Raw genomic sequence first — 18,712 nt, 5'->3', positions numbered from 1 at the left:
CAGCACACTTTCAGTAAGGGTGACCTTTGACAGATATTCAGATAAATTAAAACCGGAGAACTTTAGCTTCCATCTTCATGATGATGTAGCCTGCTCTGATTTACCCTCAAATTGACCTCCAAGCCAATTATTCCTCCTTTACAATTTCTCCAGCCAAGTAGCCCACTTGCTTTTTTATGGCTCCAGCCTTCTGTTCTGACTCTATTAGACAAACATTGGTAACCTCCTAAATTTGCTATTTCTTTTAGGTGTTCTGTCCACCTCTAAAGTCCAGCCTTTTAGTTAACCTTATCTTCACACTAACTTTAAAATTTATAATATGAGCCATGAACAAGATATTCACAATTTAGCAATCATTTCAATGTTACTGCTGTTCTGCATTATGAGCCTAAGCCCTTCTAACACAGGTTGGCTTACAGACAAGAGGGCCCTCTAACGACAATGAAGAAACGGCACTCCTAGCTGATTGCTCCACTCCATTGAGTACCGGTGCTGAGGTTAATTCTACCAGTGTTCACGACATTCTAACCTAGATCAGTCACAGATTGAAGATCAATCCTTAGACTACAGCTGTGCAGTACTTGAGACTGACTACCCTGAAAATTACATTTATTCACTAACCGTTGGAGAGAGTGTGCTCACTGCAGTTTTTAAATCAGGTTTAAAAAGAAAATCAAACTGCACTTGAACCTGATTTAGATAAATCAACAAGGAAGAAACTATGGATTATGGAGGGGCTAGTAAGAGAATATGAGGCCCTGGTTTACTCACATCCCTTTCTGGTAAAGGGCAAATAATTATTTTTATTCATTCACAGGATGTTGGTGTCACTGGTTGGGCTGGCATTTATTACCCACATCTGAGGACATTTACAAGTCAAACATATTGCTGTGGATCTGGAGTCACATGGAGATCGGTAAAGACAACAGAGTTCATCCATAAGGGACATTAGTGAACCAGGTGGGTTTATATGACAATCAACAATGGTTTCATGATCATCATTATTCTATTCTTTCCAGACTTTTACTGAATTAAACTTTCACCATCTACCATGGTGGGATTCAAACCCAGGTCTCCAAAGCATTACCGTGGGTCTCTGGATTACTAGTCCAGCAACAATATCACTGCCTTCTTTTAAATTCCTCTGAGATGCACAGTGTCAGAATGAAAAACCTACCACACTGAAAATTTAAATTAATTTATAGTACCTCATTTTGTAAAAATAATTGTTCAACACATCACTAATTTAGTGCGCCATGGACAAACTTCCAAAGTAAGATAAACATGAGCATTCCTATCTGATTTCCATATTATAAACTAGTGTACTTGAGGATTTAGTTTCAGACACAACAATTAGAATAACATTGCTCGATTTCAATCTCACCTGATTTCCCTTGGAGGTGTTGATGTAACCTCCCCAGAGGTATCAGCAGAGCGGTGACATTAATGTACTGCTTATTTAGTAGAGGGATATAACAAACTATGCCCCACCAGCACACACATGAAATACCAACCACTCAATCAAACTATAAGAATACATCATCATCAAAGCATGTGTTCTTTGTATCAACAGATCCAAAGTGTTAAATTTGGAAAGTATTTTTTAACTTTAGAATTACAGAATCATCAATACACAAGAGGCCCCTCAGGGTATCGAATCTGCACCGACACATGAGAAACACCTGGCCTTCCTCCGACTAAGTAAGAAGTCTCACAACACCAGGTTAAAGTCCAACAGGTATATTTGGTAGCAAAAGCCACTAGCTATCATGTGTTGTGAGACTTCTTACTGTGTTTACCCCAATCCAACGCCGGCATCTCCACAACATGACTTCCACCTACTCCCATTTACAATGCTTGGCCCACGGCCTTGAATGTTAAAAAGGTCTCTCCTTGCATTCTCAAACTTAAAATCAGTTGCACGAAAAGCAGGATATTCTCGACATCAACTACGCAAATGACACATTGTACAAGGAGTAGGACTTTATTCCAATGGTCAGTAAAAGAGAATGGCCTTCCCATAGGATGTGATATTGGATGTCCTCTAATATCTCTATGATTACATGTTACATCTAAAAGGTTGCAATGGCATTTAACATACTAATCAAGAATTGATGAGAACGTATTTGTTGGAAGTAGGGATGCTTTTATACAGAATTATTTATTATGGAGAATGAAGCTGCAGAGAAAGCTTGGACAATGATTTTGAAGCAGGCCAACTACAGAACCAAACCGAAAAGCAAGTTGGATGGAGGTGGGGGAGTGGTTAAAGTTGCTATGCAAAATATCTTGCAAGAAGCTATCAACCACGGCAATCCAGGTATCATAGACCACTAAGATCTGGCAGAGCTTCAACTGGTGACAGCTACAAAAAAAAAAGTATGTGCAAGACAGACAATTCCAATCTACTATGAATATGTACTACAGATGCCAAATAGTGAGCTTTTCAAAAGATATAACAATATAAATGTCATACTTTCTGGGTAAGGTGGCTTTCAATTTCCTTGACTTGGCTGACCTTGACGTTACAGTTGGAATCTGTCCGTATGCAGGCTGCAATATTCACTATAGTAATTAAATAGCCTATAGGAATCTACAATGCAACTTCTGAATAACTTGTGCTTTTTTTTCCTTGCTTACGGTAAGAATCTGAATTTATTCCATCAAGTGAACAACACTGGCTTCAGGTAGCAATAAGCGTCCTCAGTTTCTTGTAATTACATTGGAACACTGCAGGAACTCACCAAGGTTCCTTAGACAGCACCTTCCAAACCCTTGACCACCACCATCTAGAAGGACAAAGGCAGCAGACAAATGGGAATCCTGACTTGGAAATATATTGCTGTTCCTTCGCTGGGTCCAAATTCTGGAGCACCCTTCCTAACAGTGGGTGAGTGTACCAACACCATGTGGACTGCAGCAGTTCAAGAAGACAGCTCATCACCACCACCTTCTCAAGGGCAATAAAAATGCTGGCTCAGGCAATGAAACCCACATCCCTTGAATTATTCTAAAAATTGGAAGAAACCCAGTATATGCTCAGATTGACAAGGACATGCACTCACATTCATACAATAAAAATACAGCTCTGACTTTATATGCATGCAGTTCATTAACTTCTGAAACTTACCATTACCATTCACTTTTAAATCATTTTCTTTCTCTCAACAATGTTGATGGACGTTTACTACTGGTATATCAGATCCATTCCTGCTGCTCCTTATTTCATAGGACATCATTCCAGATCCCTGTCCAATAATTTCTAACATATTTCACAGTCTATCAATCTGGACCTATGATCATTATTCCCTACTATGTTCAACAGTCCATTAATCCATCACCTCTCCTGTTAATTCCTCTTACGGATCATAGACCATTAATCCAAACTCTCGCCTGCTAATCTCTAGAATATTCTACAGCCCATTAAACTGAACTCTACTGTGTTCTTTAGTGCATCATTACGGGGCCCTGAAATACCAATCTCCATTGTTTTACACATCCTGTTAATGTAGAAGCTCTGCAGCTAAATCTTATTCTGCTCCCCTCTTTATTAATATGGTCTGTCACCTGCCAATCCCCATAACGGTCTACAGCCCATCAATCTGAACTTCCATTAAAAACAATCTATGTGGCACTATTGATCAGACATTACGCTCTGACTAGGAAAACCCTAACAGACATCTCCACAAGAGTTCATTCTAGAACGTTGCTTTGTTATAAATCTACTACATCTGGAGACAAAGATAATAAAAAGGTGAAAAGCTCACTGCATTTATATGAACTGGGCTGGCAGATACTGGACCCAAATGTGGTTGCTTTCACAATTACTTCAAATTATAGAACTATAAAGCCACAATAGCTGTCCCCTCCTAAAATGCCTGAGCTTCAGAGAGTAGTATAATATTTTCTTTAAAACGGCATCTGGAAACACCCTCTGCCCATTATTGGTTCTGGATACAACAGCATGGCTGACCAGCCATCAAGGTCAGTAAATATATTTCAAATTTTTATAATTCACTAAATATTCAAGAATTAAGCATTTGATTAACAACAGAATAATCTTCAGAACAATAGAAATCTCTAAATAAACACATTTTTTTATTAATGTCGAGCCTTCGTGAGCACCTGAAAGTAATGCTGGCTCGGCCCTGTGCATCAGAATATGCTTAGTCACCAGTCAGCCTCTCCTTCCTAATAACATCAATAGGTTCAATGAGATTTCCTCCCCTGTTCCCCCTAATACATTGCATATCAAGAATTATCCAGCAAACCCATGGCTGCACAGGCCTCAAAGCTGAAAGAAAAAAGAACAGCAGAGACTCACAAAGCAATTCAGCATGGAACAGCTGACGTGAGCAGCCAGACTCATGTTCAGTGAAGGCCAGTCTGATCCTGCAGTACATGGAGCCTAGACAGAAGTACAGAGGGTGTATCCAGCCCTGGCACAGACCCCTTCATCGCTGTTTCTCTGCTACCAAATAGAAAATGATGAACACACACTGCCTAGAAAGTGAATAATGTACGGGAGCATTTCCCAGACTTTGTCCAATGAGTTCACTCCCTGCAGCAGGTATACATTGCTGTACTACTGCTCAAGACACAGGATGAAATGGGGTTTTAGCTCCTCCTATACAGCATCACTCATTGCTGTGTAACCTGTACTGCATCAGAGGAAGCTTCCACTGCAGAGAGCTGCAGTCAGCTATTGTACAGGGTACAGGCTGAAAACATCTCTGTATCCATTTGGAGCAGTTTGAATTTATCACAGATATTTGAAAATATTTCTTTGGAAGATTCTAAACATTTCTACAGTTTCAAAGTGGAATCTATTTCAAATTCATAGTGAGTATGCATCGTTGAATTTACAATCTGTATGGTTATTAGAAAACAATACAGTGCAAAAAGAGCAGTACACAATAAAAAGCTGTATTAAGTACTAAAAATTTAATTTGGGCTTGGGGTCAAAAATATATTTGAATACCTGACACAATCCATTAAATAATCGGTACCTAATATTATTAGTGCAGTGCCCTATCTGTGCCACCCATCGCTATTTTAACACAGTTTGCTATCTCCCTCTAGTGGCAGAAATTAAATGCAATTCCACTATTGTTGTGGACTGGGTGTTTTCACATAATAATAGAGTTTGATGAAGGGGGAAAAAGCAAAATGACTGCAGACAGGGGAGTTTAAGATAATGCCTGGTGGATGGTTGAGGGGTGGGGGAAAGTGGAGCAGCTAGGAAAATCTTGACTGACCAAAATTCCTCAGGAGTAGGGAGTAGAGGCAGGTCCACAGATCCTGTCTGAGGAGACAGACTGAGACAGATGGAGAGAAAAGCATGGGGGAGGGGTAGAGATCCAAACAATCCCAAAAAAAGGGCTGGATCAAAGGCACAGTTAGAAACAGAGCAGTTTAACCGTGCTTTTAATAAAATCATCCCATAACATCAACAATTTCAAGACAGTGAGCAACGTCAAATATATCAATTTTCACAAGGATCAGACCAAAACTGTATGGCTAGAAAAGGTAATTAAAATATACAAAATATGTTACTGTAATTTTAACAGCACTAGATAACAACAGTCAGAGCACCTGATGAGTAGCCATGCTGCTGTAGAAAGCCCAGCAGAGGTCTGCATTTAACAAAAGTCAAAAGTGGAAGCATCTCAAATGACAGAGATTGCTTATGATTGTATTGCTGAATTTACGATGTTCTCTTCCCCCACTTGTGTATTTCTCCATGGGCTGATGTCGCCTATAAAGTAAGGAGATGGTGAACAACGGAAACAGCAGCTCATCAATCACTGTCTTCCTCTCCTTGCCCCACCCTGCTGGTGACTCAGATTCAGGATAGTTATGCTGTGTGTAATGACTCATATAACAATCGAGTTATACTGTGCAATATTAAAAACAGGCTTTTAAAATTCATTAAAATTAATTTAATTTTTAAAAACTACCTTGCCTTATGCTTTCCACCAATCACTGCCTAAACTAACCTACAAGCAGCTCTTCTACATGATCAATGGTTTCTCAGGGATGCGCAAAATTATCCTTTACCTCACTTTACATTTATAGAACATAGAACACTACAGCACAAACAGGCCCTTCGGCCCACTAGTTGCGCCGATCACTTGTATACCTACTAAGCCATAGACCTATCTATAACCCCCAATCCCATATACTCATCCAGAAGTCTTTTAACAGACCCCAGTGAGTTCACCTCCACCACCACCGACAGCAGCCGATTCCATTCACTCACCACCCTCTGAGTGAAAAACTTACCCCTAACATCTCCTCTGTACTTGCTTCCCTGCACCTTAAATCTGTGTCCTCTCGTAGCGACCATTTCAGCCCTGGGAAATAGCCTCCGAGAATCCACCCTATCTATTCCTCTCAACATCTTATAAACCTCTATCAGGTCGCCTCTCAACCTTCGTCTCTCCAGGGAGAAGAGTCCCAGCTCCCTCAACCTATCTTCATGAGGCATGCCTCCCAATCCAGGCAACATCCTTGTAAATCTCCTCTGCACCCTTCCAATAGCTTCCACGTCCTTCCTATAGTGAGGCGACCAGAACTGCACACAGTACTCCAAGTGGGGTCTGACAAGGGTCCTATTTATGATTCAAATCCCACTCCTGTTCCCCACACATAAGAACTAGGAGCAGGAGTAGGCCATCTAGTCCTTCGAGCCTGCCCCGCCATTCAATAAGATCATGGCTGATCTGAAGTGGATCAGTTCCACTTTCCCACTTTCTCCCCATAACCCTTAATTCCCTTGTCTGTCAAAAACCTATCTACCCGTCACTTAAATATATTTAGCGAGGTAGCCTCCACCACTTCAACAGGCAGAGAATTCCAGAGATTCACCACCCTTCGAGTGAAGAAGTTCCTCCTCAACTCCGTTCTAAACTGCCCCCCGCCTTATCTTGAGGCTGCGCCCTCTAGTCCTGTTATCCTTTCTGAGCGGGAAGAATCTCTCTACCTCTACCCTATCCATCCCCTTCATCATCTTATACGTCTCTATAAGATCCCCCCCTCATCCTTCTAAACTCCAACGAGTACAGACCCAGTCTATTTAGTCTCTCTTCATAGTCCAACCCCCTCAACTCCGGTATCAGCCTAGTGAACCTCCTCTGCACTCCCTCCAAGGCCAATATATCCTTGCGCAAACGCAGCGACCAAAACTGCACACAGTACTCCAGCTGCGGCCTCACCAGTACCCTGTACAGTTGCAGCAAGACCTCCCTGCTTTTATATTCTATCCCCCTCGCTATAAAAGGCCAACATCCCATTCGCCTCCTTGATCACCTGCTGCACCTGCAGACTGGATTTTTGCGACATGCACAAGGACCCCCAGGTCCCTCAGCACCGTAGCATGCTGCAGCTTTTCTCCCTTTAAATAGTAATCCCTCCTATTATTATTTCTGCCAAAGTGGATAACCTCACACTTGCTAACATTGTACTCCATCTGCCAGGTCCTCGCCCACTTGCTCAGCCTATCCAGATCCCTCTGCAGACTTTCCACACCCTCCACACAATTTGCTTTTCCACTCATCTTTGTGTCATCAGCAAATTTCATCACCCTACGCTCCACCCCCTCCTCCAGATCATCTATATAAACGGTAAATAGCTGAGGCCCCAGCACCAATCCCTGCGGCACTCCACTCGTCACCAACCGCCAATCAGAATAGCACCCATTGATACCAACTCTCTGCCTATTAGACAATGAATCCTCTATCCACGCTAACACCTTACCCCCAACTCCATGCCCCCTAACCTTCTGAAGCAACTTTTTGTGCAGCACCTTATCAAACGCCTTTTGAAAATCGATAAACACCACATCCAACGGTTCCCCTCTGTCTACCACTATTTTCACAAGGAAAGGGGAGGGGTAGAGATCTGAAATCAAGTTCCAGAACTAGAAGGATGAAGGATTGACTGACCTTTACAAGTCTATGTCGTGTTCCAACTAGCCCAACATGTTTGTTCTATTTTGTTTCTGCTTCTGCTCCATCTCCATTTTAACACTGATAATTATGTGTAGTTTTTGTTAAGCTTCACTTTGGCTCCGTTCAAATCATTTTCTTTCAAGCTCACTGCTCTGAATCCAACTCTTACATTAGGTGTCAACTCTTTCTGCATTACTTTTCAGGAGGATGCACAGAGATGAGACTAGGTTTGAGTGAGATGTTGACTGAAAGTGAAGTTGGGTTCATGTGAAAATTCAGTGTAGAGGGGGAACAGAATGCTCTTTTTTCAACCTCCAATAGCTGTAGAAGATACAAGATATTTTCCAGAAATAGAGGACAACCAACAGACAACTGCAAGGTTTGAAGAGCTGAAGGGTCAGTCTATGGGTTCAGAGCATTCTGAAGAAAACCAAAGTGTAACATAACAGGAAAGAAGGTTAAGTGATTGTTTGGTCAGCATTTTTTTAATCTAAACTAGCGACTTTTAATTGGGATAAGCATGACATCAATTGAAATATAATATAAACAAAAACAGGACTAGTGGTATTAATTAAAGAAAATAATCCATTAGTTAATAAGAACACACTATGGGTGGCAGGACAGGTGTTGCAGTTGTAGAATATGCAAACTCATGGACATGACTTTGATCCACAGTGACCACGTCTGCAACTTGAGAACTCCTGCTCAGAGCTAATGAGCTGGAGACTAAACTTTAAACACTGTGATGCATCAGGGAGGGAGAAAGTTACCTACATGTCCATTTTGGCAGCAAGAGTAGAAAAGCAGTATACTATTAAAATGCAGAGAGATTTCAGAACTTAGTGGTACACAGGGTGCCCCCAGTATAGGAATCAGAAAGTTATTATGCAGGTACAACATGTGATAAGAAAGGTAAATGGAATGTGGGCTTTTAACAGGAATGGAATATAGAAGTAGGGAAGTTTGACTGCAGCTGTACAGGACCATGGCAAGACCACATCTGATGTACTGTTTACAGTTTTGGTCTCCTTATTTTAAAGCAATACAATTGCTTTAGAAGCAATTCAGAGACGGTTCACTTGACTCATTCCTGGGAGAAAGAGCTAATCTTCTGAAGAGAGATTGAACAGGTTAGGCCTATGCCAAATGGAGTCAAGCAGAATGACGGGTGATCTTATTGAAACATATAAGATCTTGAGGGGACTGGATAAGGTCATGAAGGTAGCCCAATCCATCACATAAACCAGCCTCCTATCCATTGATTCTGTCTACATTTCCACTGCCTCAGAAAAGCAGCCAGTGAAATTAAGGACCCCAGCACCCCAGACATTCTCTCTTCTACCTTGTTCTGTTGGGAAATAGATGCAAAAGTCTCTGATCAAGTACCAATCGACTCAAGAACAGCTTCTTCCCTGCTGCACTAAGACTTTTGAACGGACCTACCTTGCGATTTTTCTCCCCACCCTAACAATGACCGTAACACTACACGCTGACTCTCCTTTCCTTCTCTGTGAATGGTATGCTTTTTCTATATAGCATGCAAGAAACAATAATTTTCACTATATGCTAATACACATGACAATAATAAATCAAATCAAATAAGGTGAATACCAGGAAGATGTTTCCTCTAATGAGGAAACTAGAACTCAGGGACATGCTGCAGTTTAAGAATAAGAGAACTCCATTTTAAGGCAGAGAAGAGAATTTCTTTCTCTCAGAGGGTCATTAATGTGAAACTCTCTTCCCCAGGAAGTAGTGAAGACTGGGTCTTTAAATTTATTCAAGACTGAGTTAGTTAGATATTTGTTGGACAAGAAAGTATATGGAGTGCAGACAACAGAGTGGAACCAAGAATGCAGCCAAGTCAACCACGATCTTACTGAATGGTGCAGTAGCTCAAAGGGTCAAATAGAACATAGAACATAGAAAAAATACAGCACAAACAGGCCCTTCGGCCCACAAGTTGTGCCGATCATATCTCTACCTAGTAGGCTTATCTATAACCCTCAATCCTACTAAGTCCCATGTACTCATCCAGAAGTCTCTTAAAAGACCCTATCGAATTTGCCTCCACCACCACTGACAGCAGCTGATTCCATGCACCCACCACCCTCAGTGAAAAACTTATCCCTGACATCTCCTCTGTACCTACTTCCCATCACCCTAAACCTGTGTCCTCTTGAGGCAGCCGTTTCAGCCCTGGGAAAAAGCCTCTGAGAATCACCTGATCAATACCCCTCAGTATCTTATACACCTCTGTCAGGTCCCCTCTCATCCTTCATGTCTCCAAGGAGAAAAGACCGAGCTCTCTCAACCTATCCTCATAAGGCATGCTCCCCAATCCAGGCAACATCCTTGTAAATCTCCTCTGCACCCTATGGTTTCCATATCCTTCCTGTAATGAAGCGACCAGAACTGAGCACATTCTCCAAGTGGGGTCTGACCAGGGACTGATACAGGTGCAGCATTATCTCCTGACTCCTAAACTCAATTCCTTGATTGATAAAGGCCAGTACACCATACACCTTCTTAACCACATCCTCTACCTGCGAAACCGATGAGAGACCTATGAACCTGGACCCCAAGATCCTTCTGATCTTCCACACTGTTAAGAGTCTTTCCCTTAATATTATATTCCTTCAACCCATTTGACCTGCCAAAATGAACCATCACATACTTATCCGGGTTGAAGCCCATCTGCCACTTCTCCGCCCAGTCTTGCACCCTATCTATGTCACTTCTGACATCCATCCAAACTATCCACAACAGCTTCAACCTTGGTGTCATTGGCAAACTTACCAACCCATCCCTTCACTTCCTCATCCAGGTCATATATAAAAATCACAAACAGTAAGGGTCCTAGAACAGATCCCTGGGGCACTCCACTGGTGACCGACCTCCGTGCAGAGAAAGACCCATCTACAAACAGTCTCTGCCTTTTGTGGGCAAGCCAGTTCTGGATCTACAAAGCAATGTCCCCTTGGATCGCACACCCCCTCACTTTCTCAATAAGTCTTGCATGGGGGATCATGCTGAAGTCCATATAAACCACATCTACCGCTCTTCCTTTGTCTACTCCTGCTCCTATATTCCATATTCCTATGGCCATTTTGTTTCAGAAGGCAGCCCACTCCTTCGGCTAGGGTCTCTTGATTTATTCCATGGTTGAGGACGAAAGGTGTGACTATGAGTAAGGCAGAAATGGGATTGAGAAAATAGAAGTGGAGGCTCCCTGCCCTTGCAGTAGCCCAATAGGTTCAACGTGCTTGCAACTTGTATGGAAGAGAGGAAGGGCTACATGGTGATTGAGCAAACTGATCATGGCATCATGGTTTAGGGAGCTGTTTAAGTGGAGGGAGTAAATAGGAACGTAGCAACAGTAGGAACAGTATTGTTAGAAGAATAGGTGTAGTTCTCTGCAGCTGAGAGGATAAGTCCACAAGGTTGTGTTTCCTGACTGGTACTGGGTTTGGGACAATCTGCATAGGGCTAGGGAGGAATGCGAGAGTCAGAAAGCAAGGATATAATTGATGTGGTTCATGTGGGTACCAACAACATAGTTAGTACCAGGAAAGAAGTGCTGTTTAGAGATTATGAGCAGCTAGGCTCTAATTTAAAAAGCCAAACCACTCTGGATTACAAGCTGAGCCACGGGTGAATTGGCAAAGAGCAAGTAAGGCTAGAGTTTAAAGTGTGGCTTAAAAGGTTGTTGTGGAAAAAATGGATCTCAATTGATGGGGTACTGGCACTAGTACTTGGGATAGTGGGAGCTATACCACTGAGGAGGTCTTCACCTGGACTAGTATTCTGGCAACATAACTAACTAGGGCCAAGTCTTCAAATGAAATTGCAGAGGCAAAGAAGGCATGTGGTAAAATAAAGATAAACGGCAATACAGCAGAGCAGTGTAGTGATGTGGGTAATGATATGCAAGTATGGCAGGAAGGGACAGAGTTTATCTGCTTCTGCATTCAAATTCATACGGTTAGAATTTGCAATAATTGTGGGAAAAAACATTGCATCTGAATGTAAACAGCACATGCAACACAATGGAGAACTGACAGAGCAAATATAAATAGGTAAGTATGACTGACAGCCATCTCAGAGACATTGCTGCAAGGTGATCAAGCCTGGAACCTAAATGTTCAATATTTGACATTTGAGAAGGATCAGAAGCTAGGAAACAGTGGTGATTAGTTGTTAATTAAGGGTGATATTATTGGAATAATGAGTGATGACCTTAATTCATAAAATCAGGATGTAGAATTACCTTGGTTGGAGATAAGAAAAAGCAACAGTGCGAAGTCACTTGTAGGAGTAATTTATAGGCCCCTTAAATTTGCAACACTAGAACAGAGGATACAGGAAGAAAATAATGCAGGCACATAAAAAAGGTTCCGAAATAATCATGGGTGATTTTAATTTTCATAGAGATTGAACGAGTCAGATTAGCAAAGATATGCCTGGAAGAGGAGTTCATAGAATTTATTTGGGACAATTTCTTAGATCAGAACATTCTAGTGCTAACAAGGAACCAGGCCATTCTAGATGCGTGGCAGATCAAAAGATTGAACAGATTTTAGAAAGCAACATGGAATGACTAAAATTATGAGAAAGAAATTAGAGTGCAAGAGAAAGTTGTGTAGAAATAAGAAAAAAATATTTCTGCAAGTATTTTAAAAGGAAAAAAGAGTAGCCAATATGAGTACTTGTCCTTTACAGACTGTAGAATTAATGGGGAACAAGGAAATGGTGGAAACTATGAGCAGTTATTTTACATCTGTCAACAATGCAGAAGACACAAAAACATACTAAGAATAATTGAAAATCAAAAGGTAAAAGGGAGGGAAGAATTTGAAACAATCACTCGGAAAATGATACTAAAAAAGTATTAGAATTGAAGGTTGACAAATCCCCTGGGTCTGATGGCTTTCACCTTAGGGCCTTAAAAGAAGTGGCTGCAGAGATAGTAGAGGTATTGGTTGTGAACTTCCAAAATTCCCTGGATTCTGGAAAAATTCCTTTAGGGTGGAAAATCACTAATGTAACATCTCTATTCAACAGAGGGAAACGGAAAGCAGGAAACTATAGGCCAGTTATCCTAACTTCTGACACAGGGATTGAGGTGGTAATGTCAGGACATTTTCTTTAGCAAATCATAAATGGGATGAGGCAGCATCAACATGGTTTTGTGAAAGGAAAATCATGATTGATTAGTTTACTAAAGTTTTTTAAAGATGTAATAAAGTGGATAAAGGGGGACCTGTAGATGTGAAGTACTTGGATTTCTAAACATTTGATCAAAAGTTAATATACATGGAGAAGAGGGTTAACATCAACATGGCTAGTATGTTGGTTAGGTAACAGATAACAGAGGGTACTTCTGGGTTGGCAAACTGTCACTAGTAGTGATCACCGCTGGAGATGTACTTATTTTGGATGAAGGAACTGAACGTATGGTAGCTAAACTGACGACATAAACATAGGCAGGAAAGTAAGCTTTCAAGTTGACAAAGAATGTACAAAAGGGATTTAGATAAGTTGTGAATAGGTAAAAATTTGGCAAATAGAGTACAACATGGAAAAATATGCACTTGTCCACTTTGGCAGGAAGAATCCAGAAGTGGCATATTCTATAATGGTGAGGGAACCTCGATGGTACAAAGGGCTCTAGACGGATGAAACACAAAACGTTGGTTTGTAGGTGCAACAAGTGATTAGGAAAGCAAATGGAATGTTGGGATTTATAAGAAACTAAGAATTAGGAGCGGGAATAGACTAACATTGCGCACTGAGCTTGATCCAGCATTCAATATGAGCATGGCTGGTCTTGGGCTTCAACTCCGTTTTCTTGTCTACTCCCCATATCACTTATTTCCTTGAGATATCAAAAATCTATCTATCTGTCCCAGCCTTATATGTATCCAGTGATGGAACATTCACAACCCTCTGGGGTTGAGGATTCCAAAGATTCACACCCTTTGAGGAAATTTCTCCTCATCTCCACTCCAAATGACTGGCCATTTATCCTCAGGCTGTGCCCATGCTTTGTTTCCATTGGTTGGGGAATCTAATCTCAAGGGAAACAATTGCAAGAACAGACTATAAAAGTAGGGAAATATCGTTACAGCTGTATGGCGCCTTAGTCAGGACATCATCTAGAGCACTTTGTACAATTTAGTCTCCTTATTTAAGGAGTTCACTCTGGTATCTGGAATGAGGAGGTTGGAGGAAAGGTTGGGCCTATATACTCACTGGAATTTAGAAGGATAAGAGGTGATTGCTAAGATCCTGAGGGGACTTGACAGAGTGGATATTTTCCCTTCTGGGGGAGTCTAGAACTGGAGCATACAGTTTAAAAGTTATGGGTCTTCCATTTAAGACTGATTTTTTTTCCTTGCCGACAAACAGTTCACAGTCAAGACTAGGTCATTGAATATATTCGAGACAAGTTAGAAAGAGTTTTGATCAACCAGAAAGTCAAGGGTTATAAGGGGTGGGCAGGAAAGTGAAGTTGAGATCACAAACAGATCAGCCATGACATTATCAAATGATGGAGCTAGCCAGAACAGTCAAATGACATATTCCTGTTCTTAGTTCTTATGTTCCCGTGGCTTTAATCAAAAATCAACAGCACCAAGACATTAACAGTTTTATGCATCATATTGTCAAATCCGGTTCAGATTACATTTAAGGTCATCTTAAACCTCCAAGCCTGTGGCATAAAGCAGCTCCTAACCCCTCACCCCAAGATATCAGGTGACCATACTCCATCTGCAGTTGTTATCTCCAACCTCTTCAAAGTTTGCTCAGGTTGGTCACTCAGCTTAAGGCCATAAGACATAGGAGCAGAATTAGGCCACTCGGTCCATCGAGTTTGCTCCGCCATCCATGGCTAATATTTTTCTTATCCCTATTCTCCTGTCTTTTCCCCATAATTCCTGATCCCCTTATTAATCAAGAACCTATCTATCTCTGTCTTAACGACACTCAATGGCCTGGCCTCCACAGCCTTCTGCAGCAGAGTTCCACAGATTCATCACTCTGATTGAAGAAATTTCTCCCCTTCTTGGTTTTAAAGAATCATCCCTTTAACCTGAGGTTGTACCCTCTGGTTCTATTTTTTCCTAGTGGGAACATCCTTTCCACGTCCACTTTATCCAGGCCTTGTAGTATCCTGTAAGTTTCAATAAGATCCCCCCTCATCCTCCTAAACTTCAATGAGTACAGACCCAGAGTCCTCAACCGTTCCTCATATGACAAGCTCTTTATTCCAGGGATCATTCTTCTGGACCCTTTCCAAGACCAGCACATCCTTCCTTAGATATGGGACCCAAAACTTCTCACAATACTCCAAATGGGGTCTGACCAGAGCCTTATACAGCCTCAGAAGTACATCCCTTCTCTTGTATTCTAGCCCTCTCAACATGAATGCTAACATTTCTTTTGCCTAACTGTCGACTGAACCTGCACGTTAAGAGAATCTTGAACAATGACTCCCAAGTCCCTTTGTGTTTCTAATTTCCTAAGCATTTTCCCATTTAGAAAATAGTCTATGCCTCCATTTCTCCTTCCAAAGTGCATAATCTCACACTTTTCCACACTGTATTCCACCTGCCACTTCTTTGCCCACTCTCTTAACCTGTCCAAGTGTTTCTGCAGCCCATCGCTTCCTCAATACTATCTGTCCCTCTAATATCTACGTATCAACTGCAAACCTAGCAACAGTACCTTCGGTTCTTTCCTCCAAATCATTAATGTATATTGTAAAAAGCTGTGATCCCTGCACTGAACCCTGAGGCACACCGCTAGTCAGCAGCTACCATCCTGAAAAAGACCCCTTTATCCCCACTTTCTGCCTTCTGCCAGTCAGCCAATTCTCTATCCATGCCAAGATCTTACCCTTAACACCACGAGCACTTAACTTATTTACCAGTGTCCTTTGCAGCACTTTATCAAAGGCCTTTTGGAAATCTAAATAAATCATGTCCACTGGGTCTCCTTTATCTAACTTCCTTGTTACTGCCTCAAAGAAGTCTTAACAGATTTGCCAGACACAACTTTATCTTGACAAAGCCTTGCTGACTCAGTCCTACTTGCACTTCCAAGTACTCTGCGATCTCATCTTTAATAATGGATTCTAAAATCTTGCCAATGGCCGAAGTCAGGCTAACCGGCCTGTAATTTCCCGTCTGCTGCCTCCCTCCCTTCTTAAACAGCGGTGTTACATTAGTTACTTTCCAGTCCTCTGGTACTCTCCGCCTCCAGTGATTCTTGCCAGAGGGATGTCATTCTGTCATTTGTTGAGATGTGGCATATATAGCATTTTAAATGCCTTAATATAACTGAAATTGGCAAAATCAAAAACATAAAAACACAGATAACTTACTGTCTCAGTTCCCATGGTCTTAGTCACCTCAAGTCAAAAAAGCTGTGATTGCTTGTTCACTCCCAGTAGCACCTAGGTGAATAAAAACAAAGCCCTGTTAACATTTGTCCTCAGCCTTATAACAGCAATTGACTTTCAGTGCCATTACTGAAAAAAATATGAATAACGTCCACCCATTCTAAACAACTGTATTCTTTCCTCACCCATCTCATCTGTAGGTTATTTATTTTCAAATGCTGATTGCTATATGAGTAGAATAAAATGTTTGTACTGAATTACAGAACATGTGTTTATCACAGGACACTAAACAAGTGAATGATTGCAACACTGGTATTTAGCAAGTGAACAATGTCCAAAGAATTTGAAACTGTTCAACTTGATTTGAGCTCTGACGAAGAGTTATTCTGACTTCAAATGTTGGTTCTATTCTTTCTCCACAGATGATGTCAGACCTACTGAGACTTTCCAGCACTTTGTTTTTGTTTCAGATTCCAGCATCCACAGTAGTTTGCCCTTACTTCAGCTTGATTTACCTGCAGCCTCCTCCCAAGCTCCAAGCTGTAACGAGGCAGGTAGAATTAGGGATCTTCTTGTGGGGGATCCTCTTGGGACGAGTGATCATAGTATGATTGAATTTCTAATGCAGATGGAGGATGAGAAAGTAGGGTCCCGAACCTGTGTCCTCTATTTGGACAGAGGGGAATATGATAGGATGAGAGCAGAATTGGCGAATGTAGACTGGGGGTGCAGATTGGTTGGAAGGACAGCTGAGGAACAGTGGAGGATTTTTAAGGAGATCTTTTTCCGTACTCAGCAGAAATATATTCCGATGGTAAAGAAGGACTGTAGGAGAAGGGATAACCAGCCTTGGTTATCAAAGGAAATAAAGGAGAGTATTAAATTAAAAGCTGTTGCATTCAGAGTGGCTAAAAATAGTGGGTGATTAGAAGATTGGGAAAGATTTAAAAATCAACAAAGAATAACTAAGAAGGTGATAAAGAAAGGAAAGATAGAGTATGAAGCTAAACTAGCACTAAATATAAAAAAATGACAGTAAAAGCTTTTACAAATATATAAAGAGGAGGAGGCAGGCTAAAGTGAATGTTGGACCCTTGGAGGATGCGGGGGGGGGGAGATTCAGCAGTGGGTGATGACGAAACGGCTGAGGCTTTAAATAAGTTTTTTGCCTCGGTCTTCACGGAGGAGGACACAAATAGTTTGCCGGATATTAAAGATAGAAGAAGGATAGAAGATGAGGGCTTAAATGCGATTACTATCACTAGAGAGGTAGTGCTTGATAGACTAATGGGACTGAAGGTGGACAAGTCCCCAGGACCAGATGGAATGCATCCCAGGGTTCTGAAAGAAATGGCAGAGGTGATAGTGGATGCCTTAGTAATTATTTATCAAAATTCGCGGGACTCTAGTGAAGTGCCAGAAGATTGGAAAACGGCTAATGTCACGCTGCTGTTTAAAAAAGATAGCAGACAAAAGGCAGTGAATTATAGGCCGGTTAGTTTAACGTCTGTAGTTGGAAAAATGCTAGAATCCATCATCAAAGAAGTAGCGAGGCACCTAGAAAAGAATGGTTTGATCGAGCAGACGCAGCACGGATTCGTTAAAGGGAAGTCGTGTTTGATGAATTTATTGGATTTTTATGAGGATGTGACTAGTGTGGTAGACAGAGGGGAGCCGGTGGATGTGTTTTTAGATTTCCAAAAGGCGTTTGATAAGGTGCCTCACTAAAGGTTGCTACAGAAGGTTAGGGTGCATGGAGTTGGGGGTAAGGTATTCGTGTGGATAGAGGACTGGCTGTCTAATAGGAAGCAAAGAGTTGGTATCAATGGGTGCTATTCTGGTTGGCAGTTGGTGACTAGTGGAGTGCCGCAGGGATTGGTGCTGGGGCCTCAACTGTTTATTATTTACATAGATGATCTGGAGGAGCGGGCTAAGTGTAGGGTGACGAAATTTGCTGATGACACGAAGATGAGTGGAAAAGCAAATTGCGTGGAGGGTGTGGAAAGTCTGCAGAGAGATCTGGATAGGCTGAGCAAGTGGGCGAGGACCTGGCAGATGGAGTACAATGTTAGCAAGTGTGAGGTTATCCACTTGGGCAGAAATAATAGTAGGAGGGATTACTATTTAAAAGGCGAAAAGCTGCAGCATGCTACGGTGCAGAGGGACTTGGGGGTCCTTGTGCATGAGTCGCAAAAACCCAGTCTGCAGGTGATCAAGAAGGTGAATGGAATGTTGGCCTTTATAGCGAGGGGGATAGAATATAAAAATAGGGAGGCCTTGCTGCAACTGTACAGGGCACTGGTGAGGCCGCAGCTGGAGTATCGTGTGCAGTTCTGGTCGCACTTGAGGAGGG

General features: G+C 41.7%; 1 protein-coding gene across 6 annotated transcripts in view; it reads right to left on the bottom strand.

Moving 5' to 3' along the window:
• mtmr4 (myotubularin related protein 4) overlaps positions 1 to 18,712 on the bottom strand; it is a 132,763-nt gene that overhangs the window by 76,163 nt on the left and 37,888 nt on the right. For all 6 annotated transcript variants that reach the window (XR_013889311.1, XM_080210981.1, XM_080210982.1 and 3 more), the window contains one exon: positions 16,342 to 16,413. Coding sequence is in view for 5 of the 6 variants with exons in the window: in XM_080210981.1 (XP_080067107.1) it covers positions 16,342 to 16,356 (15 nt within the window). In the remaining variant the exon portion in view is untranslated. The remainder of the gene's footprint in view (positions 1 to 16,341; positions 16,414 to 18,712) is intronic.

This window comes from Carcharhinus amblyrhynchos, chromosome 23 (genome assembly GCF_965287045.1).
Source record: "Carcharhinus amblyrhynchos chromosome 23, sCarAmb.v2.hapA, whole genome shotgun sequence".
Lineage (NCBI taxonomy): Eukaryota > Metazoa > Chordata > Chondrichthyes > Carcharhiniformes > Carcharhinidae > Carcharhinus > Carcharhinus amblyrhynchos.
The sequence above is the reverse complement of the archived record's forward strand: the minus strand, read 5'-3'. Positions and strand labels throughout refer to the sequence as shown.